This window comes from Clupea harengus, chromosome 11, assembly GCF_900700415.2.
Source record: "Clupea harengus chromosome 11, Ch_v2.0.2, whole genome shotgun sequence".
Lineage (NCBI taxonomy): Eukaryota > Metazoa > Chordata > Actinopteri > Clupeiformes > Clupeidae > Clupea > Clupea harengus.
Window position 1 is genome coordinate 22,076,746 of NC_045162.1, and position 14,165 is coordinate 22,090,910.

At 41.1% G+C, this 14,165-nt stretch overlaps 1 protein-coding gene across 2 annotated transcripts; it reads left to right on the forward strand.

Annotated features, from left to right (window-relative positions):
- Window positions 1–1,547: 1,547 nt before the first annotated feature.
- Window positions 1,548–6,836, forward strand: LOC116222497 (C-C chemokine receptor type 8-like). Of its 2 annotated transcripts, none has more exons than XM_031576880.2 (3): window positions 1,548–1,699; window positions 1,929–1,998; window positions 3,451–6,836. In XM_031576880.2, exon 3 carries the CDS (start codon window positions 3,644–3,646, stop codon window positions 4,508–4,510), a length of 867 nt encoding a protein of 288 aa, XP_031432740.1. In that variant the 5' UTR covers window positions 1,548–1,699; window positions 1,929–1,998; window positions 3,451–3,643; the 3' UTR covers window positions 4,511–6,836. The 2 variants fall into 2 exon arrangements, with proteins under 2 accessions (XP_031432740.1, XP_031432739.1); XM_031576879.2 differs by having other exon boundaries at window positions 1,631–1,699; window positions 1,895–1,998.
- Window positions 6,837–14,165: the final 7,329 nt, after the last annotated feature.

A 14,165-nucleotide genomic window follows, 5' to 3' on the forward strand; every position in this document is an offset into this window, starting at 1 on the left:
CCATTTCTGGGCTAACTCGTGTGAAAACAAAAATAAACGTCAGCAGCGGCAGCTGTGCACTATGCTGCTAATGGCGAACTGGGGGCAGTAATGTAATGTCAAAGTAACTCACACAGGTTACGGAGTGAGTCGTGATGGTAGGATAAGGCAAACTGGAAGGGCATGAAATTTCAGCAGAACAACAATGTTTCTCCTCATTGCCAGTTTGTTGTAACCTGAACCTAATGATTGACAAACTACTTGAGGATGCTAGTGAAGCTTACACATATGCAAAAGAGCAGATCTCTGATCTCCAAAAAGCAAATTACCATACTGTAGCTTGTCATTTGGTCTAACTGAACTATTATAGCGTACTAGGCTTGGAGGATTTAGTAATGCATGCCCTGCCTTGTGAAACCCATGGTACATCAAAGCCGTTTGCCAATCAGATGTATTCCTCATAAACTTCTGCTATGTGGGCTATTCTGTCATCCGTATGGCTATAGCACCCCTTCATTTTGGTGTTATGGTAACTGTAATAATAGACATAAGCTAGTTTTGTGATAAGGAAACAGGAAATAACAACTACTTGAGGATGCTAGTGAAGCTAACACATATAGCAAAGAGCAGAAAAAATGTCCTGGTCGCCGCAGCCCAACTTAAAACCGTCACTGCTTAAACTCTCTAATCAGCAACAGGTAAAATGCAGCACACACAGCACACCAGTGCCCAGGGGGGAAACCCGGCTCAGGATTTGAGAGGCCCGAGCCGGAGTGGGACAACACCCATGATTTTTGAAAGTCATCAGTAACTGAAAATACATGACGGTTCACTTTCTGATCTCCAAAAAGCTAATTACCATACTGTAGCTTGTCATTTGGTCTGACTGAACTATTATAGCCTACTAGGCCTAGAGGATTTAGTCATGCATGTCCTGCCTTGTGAAAACATGGTACATCAAAGCCTTTGGCCAATCAGATGTATTCCTCATAATCTTCTGCTTTGTGGGCTATTCCGTCATCCGTATGGCTATTGAGCCGCATTGCATTACATGCATAATCTGTCAGGGCAGACAATATCACATCAGTTATATCATGCAATGCCCAAGTGAAGTCAAGCCCATCACTTCGTTACAGTATGTAGCAACTGTACTTCAGGGTTAGGGTTAGGATTAGCTATTTTACCTTAAAATAACAGCTTAAAAAAATTGGGGCGCAACAATCACGTTTAATATGGAGAATGGCCTCTGTGCCATTGCCATACCAGGGTCCGTAGGCATATTACTGCGCTATGTAGGTTTTCTGGAAGCCGCCCGGGTACTACTCTCTGCCGGACTAGTAAGTCACTTATTTGCCGTCTTGCTTTGTCTTGTGTTGCACTTGCTTGATGTTTGACTGTGTTAGGAAAGTTGTTGACTCACTAGTTTGTCATAGCATCAGAGTAATCAAATTTCAAAAGGTTTTGCTAGGTTTAGCCGCTAGCATCTCGTTAGCGATTAGCAATTCCTCCGTTGTGCTGCTTTAAAGCCATGTTAATGCCAGTTAATATAAGTTATGAGTTGTGAAAATTGTTATCTGGGTCAGCGCCCCTCCCCATCACCACAGCTTCCCCTTCCCTCCCCTAGTTTTTCTCTCATCTCACAGTGCTTTCTCAGCAACCACCAAACCTCACACCCCCTGTCATGTAAGCTACAGAATTCTACAGAAAGTGCAACAAGAGTGTAAGTACAATTTAACGTCCTTAAATGCTAAATACTTAAATGTGTTTATTTACACAACATTGAGATGTATTATAGACCTGTGGTATTTACACTGATCAAACATCCCTTAAATCCTCAAGTCAACCCCACAGTGTATTTTCAACTCTTTACTAGTGACAAAGTTTTGGTTATTGAATGCATTGTATTGTTGTATAGGCTCTATGTATTGAAGTGATGATGAATACCACAGGCAACATCTTTGGTGACGGGATCCAACAACTTCTGAACGCCACTGTCAGTATTTCCTCTCAGTCATTCAGGTGAGACCAGTGGACTTACCCACTCATAGTAATCAAACAGCTTTGCCCATGACTTTAACATGATCTTCATCTGTAATCATAAAATGATCAACATGTGTCTCTCATGCTGGTCTTCCCAGCCGCGATGTTTAATAGTCATGCTTTTCTCTCTCTACCTGAGGTTGTCTTGGTTCTACAGCTATTTTGATAATATGTTTGTATTCAATCTGAAGTTTACGTAAAATTTTTGTTTCACTAGTGGTTTCATTAGTTTCAGTTACATTTTTATTAAGAATTAGTGTGGCATGAAAAATAATCAGATTGTGACGTGTGATTCCGCCCTTTGCCCATTTATCCAGTACCATTTTGCCACCCTGGGTGATAAGAGCGCGAACTACCAACCCAAAAACACTGAAATAAGAAAATCCATTCAGTTTGTTATGTGCTGTCTACATTTAGCAAGCCCTTCAGATTATCTCCCCGCTGTGACATCCCAGGGGGTGTCTCTCTAAATGGCCTTTGACCGCCCCCATCCCACTCGATCCACTCACGGAATGAAAACTACTGCGCTATTTTGTTCTTGAAAGCATTGGATGCGCTAACTAGCACCATGAAGTGAACTCGGCACTCTAACTGCTCTGTGATCGGCTGCCCAGAGCAGCACACCTCCCCACACCACACACTCCCTCAAAACTCTCTCCATATCGATTTCAAAGTCTGTATGAAACACTCTCTGTCTCTGTCATACTGTTCCTGAGGTATTTCTTTAAATGTCTCAAGTTGCTGAATGACCCTTCTGCCGAAGCAGACCAGGCAGGCATTGTCAGTAGAACTTTAATTATAATTTTTCACTTGCATTTGCTTGTAGGCTACCGCTTTCATAATTACATTTGAAATAGTCCCATACAGGACTCACACGTCTCCCATGTTTCCTTACTGACGTATCTGACATGACATCTTCAACTTCATCTTCTTCAACTTGATAAGGCCTACTTCCATTAGTTAACGTAGTGAGTCGAGACACACCATATCGTCATCTTGCAATCACTATTAGTTTTGTTTAGTTTTAGTTTAAGTTTACAATGATAACCCTGTTACAAAAGTCATACATCCATTTACACAGCATCTCTATTTGTGTCCAGTAAGATCACACTTTTACACTATCAATCATTTAAGGAATGAAATAATGAATTAATGCTCAATGTATGAATTAATATATTATTATTAGATTTGTTGCAGATTTGCATAATAATTCATTTTAAATTGTAGAGACACATACAACAAAGCAAATGCTATAGGGATTTGACTGTCTTAAACAAGTTTGTACAATGCTGTATCATTTCTGCAGTGTTCTGACATTAGCTTGGCACTTTATTATCACATTTCAGCATGCACATTCTACAAACTATTTTGTGTTTGTTGGTGGTGTTTCTGGTGTTGACAGTGTGCCAATTGTGCTCCTGTTACCCTCAGCCCTGATCTGACAACCGCTACATACATAGACGTCACAACCGACTATTATGATGGCCTCACATTCGACTATGATGAGGCGGCACAGAGTGAAGTGTGCAATTACACCCAGCATTCTGCCACCTTCCTCCCGATCCTGTACAGCACATACTTCCTGTTTGGGTTGCTAGGCAATGGCTTGGTTGTATGGGTGATAATGAAGGGGGCGCAGCTGCGGAGCATGACGGACGTGTGTCTTCTCAACCTGGCGCTGGCAGACCTGCTACTGGTCATCTCGCTGCCCTTCTTGGCTCACCAGGCCCGGGACCATTGGGTATTCGGGGATGCCATGTGTAAGCTGGTCCTCGGGGTGTACTACGTGGGCTATTACAGTGGCATCTTCTTCATCACGCTCATGGCCGTGGATCGGTACCTGGCGGTTGTACACGCCGTGCACGCCCTCCGAATCCGCACACGCACTTATGGAATTATCGCCAGCATAGTCGTGTGGATAGCCAGCATCTTGTCGTTGTTCCCTGAAGTGACAGCTCTGAAGTTGAGCGCAGGAGATCGGCCCAACTGCTACAGAGACTACCAAGGCAAAGACCACCTGCGCTCTGTCAGCTTCTTTAAGATGAACATCCTGGGTTTCGTGGTCCCACTGGCCATCCTGTTCTTCTGCTACACCCAGATCCTGCTGAAGCTCTTGCACAGCCGCTTGCGTAAAGGCCAGGCGGTGCGCCTCATCGTTGTGGTGATGGTCGTCTTCCTGTGCTGCTGGGCGCCCTACAACGTCACGCTGTTTTTCTGGTGGCTGCACAACCAGGGCTTCTTCAGCGACTGTGACTCCAGCAAGTCCCTGCTCCTGAGCCTGCAGGTCACCGAGGTGATGGCGTACACCCACTGCTGCCTCAACCCTGTGCTCTATGTGTTTGTGGGTGAGAAGTTCAGGAGGCGCTTCCTGCGGCTCCTCAGCAAGAGCCCTTGTGTCAGGTGTGGCTTCGTCAAGGCTTACCTCACCACAGCCAGCGGTTCTGTCTACTCCCGCGCCAGCAGTATGGAGGAGCGCTCCACCCAAATTTGACACCCAATTTGATACCCATGCCCACACAGAGGCACAAAACACACAAACATATCACTATGTACATACACCTGCATTCAGTTATGCACATACATGTACACATCCACTCACACAAGTAGATGCATAAATACATATCTGCATAATGCATATGCACTTGCATGCATGCACAGATTGCACATACACAGATACATGCATGCATTCTTCACATGCTTAGACCAGATGCGTGGACTCATCTTGCAAAGGATGTCAGAACTAAAATACCAAAGTCATTGGTGCTCATTTCAATACCGCTGAAGTCCCCATGTTCATGTTATAGCACATCTCAGTTTCATCTACTTCATTTGTTTTCACTTGACCGTCCCTAGAGTTTGGTATTGACCTCATTTAACTTAGCCATGGATCCAATTCAATTCAATTTGATTCATGCAGCACCAACAACAAAAGGTCCCTTTTAACAGGAAGAAACCTTGAGTAGAACACAGCTCATAAGAGGGCAATGAGCCGGGTAGAGAGATAGAGAAGAAGGGGGGGGGGGGGGGAATGATACATACAAGACTACAAGATACATACAAGATGGTATATACATGATGTATATAAGATTGATAGTGGATCAAAATGGACAGCCAGTATTTGAGGTATTGGTAGTAAAAAAAAAGATGAGTGGGTATACAGTGTGCTCATTTGGCTATTAAAAGAATAATCAGAGCAATGAAGCATAAAACTGGATATGCTGTCAATGATCTGTTTATACTACGGGTAAATAGGTTGGCAGACAATATGTAGTGTATACACAGTATGCATATAAGATGTATCATAAACAGAGTATAAAGTGTGCATTAGAGTTGGGTGGGAATGGGCAGCTGTAGGTAGAGGGTATCTGCAAGTGGATCAGGTGGATAATTACATGAAGACCTGCATTCTGGGATTGCATTCAAAAATGCAATTCAAATTTATGGTATTACTGTGTTTTGAAGCATGTTTTGAAGAAGGAACTGCTCATTTTTGTAACACCAGGAAGTAAAAAGTGCTAAGAAACATTATCAGAACATCATGCTCATTTATTTTCTTTTAATTATCATTACAGTAAAGTAAGTTTGGTATATGGACATGTGAATTACTATACTATAATGTTACCATCCATTTTGAAAGTTGAATAACTGTTTATGACTGAAAACACTGCTACATATATGCTGACTGTGGTTTCACCATTAAATGCTGGTTACATCAGCATGCCGTACACTGTATGTCCACAGAAAGAGATAAACGTTGGGTTTCACCATAGATTCTAGAGAGACAATCAAACCTTATCAGCAATCAGATTGCACTGGGGAAGGAACCTAACTGTGGCATCCCAGATTAAGGCTACAGTACTTTCAGAGGCAACCTGATAAGCAGATACACATATAGATTTTTTATTATTTTAATGGCATTTTAGAACTGCACAATTATATTTATATTTGGGAAAAAAAGATTGTTTTGTACACATTTGCAGCACTGTGAATTTTTTTTTGCAAAGGATGTTATCGAGGCCTGTTGTACACATAGTTTTCTAGTTTCTGTCATCTGCAGTCCTGCAGTCAGTACCACAAACCACCCCCCGCACACAGACAAACACATTTCTCAGACAACTTTACCACCTAGTATTCATTCTGAGTGTACTCATATGCAACGTAGTATGAGTTACAAAGTGAGGTAACATTTTCTGTATTCTTAGTCATCCTCGGCGAATAGTTATTTGCCGGCAACTTGTACAGTTTGTAAAATGTCATGAGATTTTGCTTAGGACTTGCTATGAGTATTTGCATGTTGATGGATGACTGGCAAAAGCATAACTGATCAGTCTGATAATCCTGTCTAGTACTTCTGTGAGAACATCCTGTGTGTTTGAGGTACTCATGTTAACCCTTAGGGGACACAGGCCTGTTTGACTTTTTTAGGAAGTCTCACATGCCTTGATGTTTTTGTATATTTCCCCTAACTAAAAGTATTGATGCACAAGTGTCACATGTCACATATATTCTAGAAGACATCAGCAATAATAACAAGAGAGTAAATGGAATGTAGTAATGTCCTCATGTTAAAGGAGCAATATGTAGCCAAGTGTTTAAAATCGGTACTGCATGAAGTGGAGCAGTGTGTGTTGCACCATTAAAGAATGTATATTTTTAGATTTTTATTGAATTTCTGTTTCAGATTGTATTTAATGAACATTCATTGTTTTGTATTGTTCTGGTATATTATTTTCATGCTAGTATTGTTGGATAATCATGTTTTAAGATATATATAATGATATGATAAATATTTAAAATAAAGCTTATATGTAATGAGAGCCGAAATGTTCTAGACTGAAATTTATCCATGGTATATCATGTAACAGTAATGTTGTGTTAATCATTCAAATCAATGATTTGTGTCAATGCAATATGTGAACAGCTCTTCCCAATATTGTTTTATACTTGCATTACTACGACCACTATGAGGTTGATCATTGAACAACTGCCCCCTAGTGGCACAAGGGCATAACGAGCAGGTAACAAAGGGCTCAAAGGGAGGCAATTTGTTCTTGGGGGGGGTCATCTACAATTTTAACCTAAATTAGAGAGCAGGTTAGAGGGTTTCATTAAGCTACTTACAATTTTGCTTATGGGAACAGCTATGTACTTGGTCGACAAGGTTCAGCTCAGTTTCAGAGGGATTTTTGTCAGATACAGCTCCTCAAAGAATTTTTTTTTCTCCAAATTGTAAACATGCACTGCTCAAAGGGTATTAACAGTATCCAGTTTATATTTGTTTTTCTGCTGTAAATTCTGGTGATTTGTTTTACTTAATGTTTTACACACTTTAATCTGCAAAATTGAGCAGAACTTTGTAGACCACATGTATATCTGTCCCCATAAGCGAAATGATATTATATATATGTTATACAGCATTTCTAAGTACCTTTATGAAACCCATAAATGTGCTCTATAATTTAGAAGAAAATTGTAAATGACGGCCAACCCCTGGTTGATTTGACATGCAATGGCCTATTAGGAGGTGTACTTAAGAGGCTGTAAAATCACAAAGCTAGTTGCTATCGTGCAGAAATATACTAACAGGGAAACAAGACTAACTTTTACTAAGGGAGAAACTGTTTACATTTATACTTGAACAAGACTTCATGTTTAATTGACGAATTTATAGTTAAGTTGGTTGGTCAAATTTAGTCTCAATTCAAAGTAGTAAGAAAGAGGCTTTTAAATTAGGATACACTTACAGGAAATCCAAAAGCTATCACAGACTTCGCTGAATGTATCTTATAATGGTAAAAATGTAGGCTATAAATGGCACAACACATTAAGATAATACATCTCGTCAAGGTAGAGTTCTTGTAATTTAGAAAATCCTTGTCAGGTGGGAACCCCCCCTTAAAGACGATGGATAGCAATTATACCCCTTTATCTTTCACAACTGAATAAGAAGCGTCAGGAAATAGCGGTTAATCATTTGAAGATAGATACTGACTCAGTTATTAGAAAGCGCTTGACCGCGGGAATGTCCCTGTTTCACAAGCCAGTTATGAATGGGCAAATGTCATTGGATACAATCGTTTTTTTCCCTCAAGAAAAGAAAAAGAAAAAAGATACACTTCAACACTTTCACAAACAGGCATTTCCCTTAAAAGCTGGCTTTCTAATGTGATGTGTGGGGTGCAGAAAAAGGAAAGGCTTCAAGAGATTACGCTGGCAGGAGAGAAAACAAGTGTCTGTGAAGAGATTTTAGAGATTAGCTTTGGGCTGTATGCAAAGCAGCTGTACATGCGTGTGCGAATAGACACACACACAAACACACATCTCAAAATGTCTCCTAAAATGTTAGTAAACGTATGGAATAAATCACTTGAATGTTTTCGTCTTAAATCTTGAATGTTGTAGTCAGATCTTTGAAAATAACACCGATGCTCTCTGCTATCTACTTAAGCATCTTCGTAAATTACCTGTTCCCAACCCACACATAATATAATCCTTGTTCAAAACAATACCGTAGAACTTCCTCACATCTGTACATCCTGCTGTGGTTGACAGCTCATGAGAGGAAACGTATTTTACAAACAGGAGGCGCTGAAATCACACCTTCACGGTTCACATTCCATCCATCTACGTCAGTGTTTCCAAAAAAATGTACAGTCCCGCACCACTTCAGACATTTAATCTCCAGCTACTCTTTTTAACCATTTATCCATTTTCGTGCAGCAACCGGAATGAGCTCCCGCCTCTCTACACAGAGCATCAGCGAGTGGAATTCTGACGAGGGAGCTAACCGTTGTGCCTATGTTTTGACTATCCTACTTGTAGCTATTTTTGGCAGTGTAATTATTTCGCTGAACACTATAATGTATACATGAGGGTATTTTTGGCATTGCGACTGGGCTATTCAGACTATTTAAGATGTCATGTTAGGTCAGTGTATAGGTCAGTTTGAAAATGTAATTAGCTGTTTCACTTTGAAAATGCAAATCAAATGTTTTCCCCTAGGGATGCACCGATACCGATACCAGTATCGGTATCGGTGCCGATACTTCGTTAAAATACTCGTACTCGTACTCGTTTTGAATTGCCGATACCAAGCACCGATACCACTCATCAGTATTTCACTGCATCAAACTGGCCGGGCTATGCTGAGACAAAATGTTATTTATTGTCCTACCTGTCCTACCACTCTCTGCCAGACTAGTAAGTAGCTTATTTGCCGTCTTGTGTTGCATTTGCTTGATGTTTGACTGTGTTAGGAAAGTTTGTCATAGTGTCAAAGTATTTCAGTATACAGGTTTCGCTAAATTTAGCTGCTAGCATCTCGTTAGCGATTAGCAATTCCGTTATGCTGCCTTAACGGCGATTTGGGCTCATTTTAAGATAAATGACGACGACAGGAGTAAGGCACAGTGTAAGATCTGCACTGCTACGGTGTCGAGGGGCGGAAAGGAAAGTACTTTGTTTAACACAAGCAATTTGATTAAACTCCTGAAGACACACCATAGTGCTAAGTACACAGAGTTCACTGATGCTAGTGGCGCAAGACCGAAGTAACCAATCTTAACTTAAAGAAAAAAACGCGCACGCACACACAGAGAGAGAGAGGTAGAGAGAAAGACTGTGCCGCATAGGTTAAGTGATTGTTTGTGTACTTGAGCAGGAGATTCTTCTGATCCTTTTGTAACTGAAATGTGCTCTTGTGCTAATCCAGTAATAGTTATGTTCACTTTTTGTTAAGCAGACTGTGTTGTTAACTATGCAGCAAATTGAATTGCCTTTATCTGGTTATATTTGCATTTTGTCTAATGTGATGATATTGTCTGTTTGAAGGCTTTTTTTGTGTGTTAAAACCAGAAAGCTCTGTTTATTTTTGTCTTGGGATAGCCTTCTGTTAATTTTGTACCATAGGCTTGACATAATCTGCAGAGGATAAAATAAAATCTGCCTCCAAATTAATTGCACTTTCATGGAGACCAAATCTAAGAAGTATCGGTATCGGTACTCGGTATCGGCAAGTACACAAATAAAAATACTCGTACTCGTATTGGTTTGTAAAAAAGTGGTATCGGTGCATCCCTATTTTCCCCGCGTACCCCCTACGTCCCTTTGCTTACCACTACGCGAACACCAGTTTGGGAAACACTGAACTACGTAGGGTGACCATATCCATAACACCAAAAAGGAGGACACTATGCGGTATTTCGTGAGGCTGTGAATAATTACATAGGACCCTCCCCTCTACAATACAACTTTGTGTGATTGATACATGATGTATGTGTAACAGAATAGGAAAACACATTCTTGAAGAGTCAAAAAGTGTTTGTTCACAGTATTTGTATTTATTCAATGCATTGTGGTGTTCAAAAACTGACCACTGAGATGAATCTGAATGTACAAATTAGATCACAGGTCACATAAATAATAAATAATAAACAGAAAAATTAATCTGAATACATGCATATGCAGACATGCATTTTACATCTAGATGAATCTGAATGAATGCGCAGACATGTATTTCACATCTAGACCAGACATCTCCAGTTTAGCCAGCAGCTGGTTTGTTATAGCCTCTGAAGTGTCGTTGCTGTCACTGTAAAAATCCAACAGGGCATGTTGTACACCTTCCTCAAAGTACAAATATCTCAGTACAATTGGGAAACACTTGATCGTACCTTTGTTTGATGCGTCGGTTGCTACTGAAAAGGGCAAATTGTTTGCTTTGAGTTTGATGTAATCTGTATGTACCTGTAGGCTACAGAGTAGGGCGCTAGGACATTCGCACACAAAGCCTGGGCTTTAGTTCGGCCACACATCATCCCCTTAGCTATGGGCGAATCACAAAATATCTCTCGGTCGACCTTCACGCCGCAGTCTACACCCCGGTACTTTACTTTACAGCATGGTAAACCTTACACAGCTCAGCAGCAGAGATTTTGTTATCCAACGGCAACGTACCTTATCGGGGAAAAAAATTAGCGAAGAGATACCTGCGGCACGTCTGTTACTTTTATGCTTCTCTGTTCCTGCATGTCTTTCAATGGCAGCTTTACCCTGACTGCTTATGTCAAAATCACAGCGACAGAGAGTGCAGAAGCCATGAAAGGAGTCTCGACTGCTTTTGTCCATTCTGGGTTGAACAACGTCTGACGTTTTGACATGTTTTCTTCTATGTGTTAACTTTCTATCAATGTAGCAAGCAGCGTAGATATGACGTAGCCAGCACATGAAGCCTTGTTTACGTTTTTAACCAATGATATAGGGTTAGAACCTAACCTAAGCCTATCAGATATTTATTTGACACCGCTTTTAGCCATTCATTTGTTAGACTGAGTTCCAGCAAAATATTCTAGAGCACGGCTCTTTAGGCCCAGTGCAACTCCAAAAAGGAGGACAAATATGCGTCCGGCTTGATGCTGCGCCGGACGCCGGACAGGGCATTGAAAATCCGGACTGTCCGGCCTAAATCCGGACGTCTGGTCACCCTAGAACTACGTTTTCTACTGATTAGATCTGATCTGACCTGATCTGACCTCTCTAGGCCTCGGATGGTGTTGCCTCATCAGATATGTCATCTGCGGAGAGCTTGCTAGGATAGCAGTGCATGTGCGCTGCAAAGACATGAAAAGGCTTCCCGGTTGTTTTTGGCTGAGTTTAACCTTGCTCAAGGGCTCCACTTGCAGAGAGCAACTCCTTTGAGGTTGTTACCTGCAGATTCATGTCAAGATAGCGTGAGCACAGACGCACAAACAACCACAGTCATGGGACACACCAGGCAGAGTACAGTTTTGAAAATCAGATTTTATAGAAGGTGAGATTTTTCAAGGGACCCACAGTGTCCACTTATGATAGCCTTGAGTTCCACCTCCGCATTCCTCATGGTCTGCCTTTGTCTCCTGCCCCAGCAGCTCTCTGACGTGTGTAAGCTAACCAGTGCTCTCTACAAACCCACAGGTCCAGTGATCAACAACCCATAACACCAGTACACAAACAAACTTGCCTTGCCTATTTGGTATTAATGGCAGTGGTGGTGCACTGGTTAGTGTCACCGGTTGCTCCTGGTTCCCGATCGCTGCAGGTTGTCTGTGCGCCGCTTTGGATACAATCTAAATGCTAGGCCTTTATTATCTGGCCTCTGCTATTTTGGTGAATGCTGCTTATTGGTGACATGTACCAATGGCTCAGTCAACACCATCAGCTCGTTTCCTCCCTGTTTGGTCTGTTGCTTCCCTCTCTTCCGCTCTAATTATTTACGAGTTTTGTTGTAAGGTGAACAGCATTTGGGACACGTCGACTCCAGCCTCCTGCTCCACCACACTCCAGTGTACACAAACACGTCTACAGCCCTACCAAAAAGGACGTTAGAGACATCACGTCAGTACCTTATTATATACGATAAGCAAATATATGCACAAATGTATTTTTTGTCAAGGACTTGCAAATTCTTTTAAATATGAACACATGTATAGGCAAAGATAAATATAGATTCTGTATAAAATACTTTAGAATACCCATATGTAAATGCATGGACAAAGATAGATCAATAAACTAGTTGATTGATTATGTATTTGCTGTTGCAGCTGTCCATCTTAGGAGGCCATATCAGCAGCATGTCAGCAGGTCACTGTGCCTTACAAGCAGTCCCAGCAAATCAATGAATTCATGTACATACATGCTACCACCGTGACCTGGTTTAGAGGAGCAAGGATTAATGTCAACACCACACTCCCCCCTAAAGACTGAATGCATGAACTGCATCTGATCGACGCATACAACGCTGTAGCTCAGCTGAATGCCTGAAGTCAGTCTGAAGTGAAGATCTAGGCCGATCAATGAAAAGCAAGTTCCATGTTGATAGTGTCCCTTGATTATTTATAAAATGTCTCAATTCTACTTTTTTTATAAATGCCACCACACCTTCATCTTAGCTGCTATGGAGGTCTAGTGGTGAAATACAAATATCTAATTTTATTTTATGTGGTTTTGTGCAACCCGTGACGCTGCATTTAATTCACCACTGGCTGAAAACATGCACGCAAACCAACTTAATAACTTCCGCATTTTGGGTAAACAACAGCACACATATGTCATTGTTCCATCTGCTTTAATCTTCATGAATATAAATATGCAGATATAATTTCTGTACACAGAAATATACACACACAAACAAAACGAACACTTAGAATGTAAGTCATGTATAAAAATATGAGTATACATTATGTCCAGTCCCCTGTTTGGCTGTGTCTGTAAAAACTATACATTATAAAACAAATGAGACTTAACACTTACCCTTTAAACAAGGAGTACAACCATGTTTGTTTTAATCTGATGAATTAACAGAATTTACATGTCTTACATTGGAGTGCCTAAAATCAAGTGGTAGGTATACCAAGGTTGAAAAGAAGGAAATGGCGGTCTAAGACTGGGAATCGAAGACGTATACACTCAAATTATTACTGAAATTACTTCATTGCTGTTTTCCTAGAAAGGGGAGGCTATGACTCATTTTCAGCCTCTTAACTCAATGACACATGAGGTGAAGCAAGGCAAAGCAGAAGGGGGTAAGAGAGGCGCAGGAGTTCAGAGCCATCCAGCGTAAAGTACAGCCTCATTAACGCAAACGCACTCAGCATGCACAGGAAACTACACTACAACACGTTTGCCACACAGGAAGAGGAGGAGATCATTATTCAAAACCTGAAGTATGGCTTTTAAGCACTCACTGGGTCACAGCAAAAAAAATGAATCTAACCGAACCACAGGCAACCGAAAACAAACACGCTATTCACTTATCAGACATCTCATTCAGAAAGCCATTCTAAGCATCACAAACACTCAGGATGCAAATGAACGGGCGAAAGAAGGACAGCTTTGGTTTAAGTGGAAATCAATTATTTGTGCAAGGAACAGTATGACACATGCCTTGCATGACACCGGTCTCTAGAATCTGTCTTTTAGAACTCACTGAGCAGGAAAACACATCTTTAGAGGTCATTAAATTGAGAAGTTCATGACCAGAGGCTTTCTGACGGGTACACATTAAACAAGGTGATTTGTAAGTCTTAAAGTGCCTCACATAGTTCAAGTAGAACATCATTGCGCACGGCTCCATTCAACAAGTCTCTGAGTGAACTCCAAGGTTGCAGCTG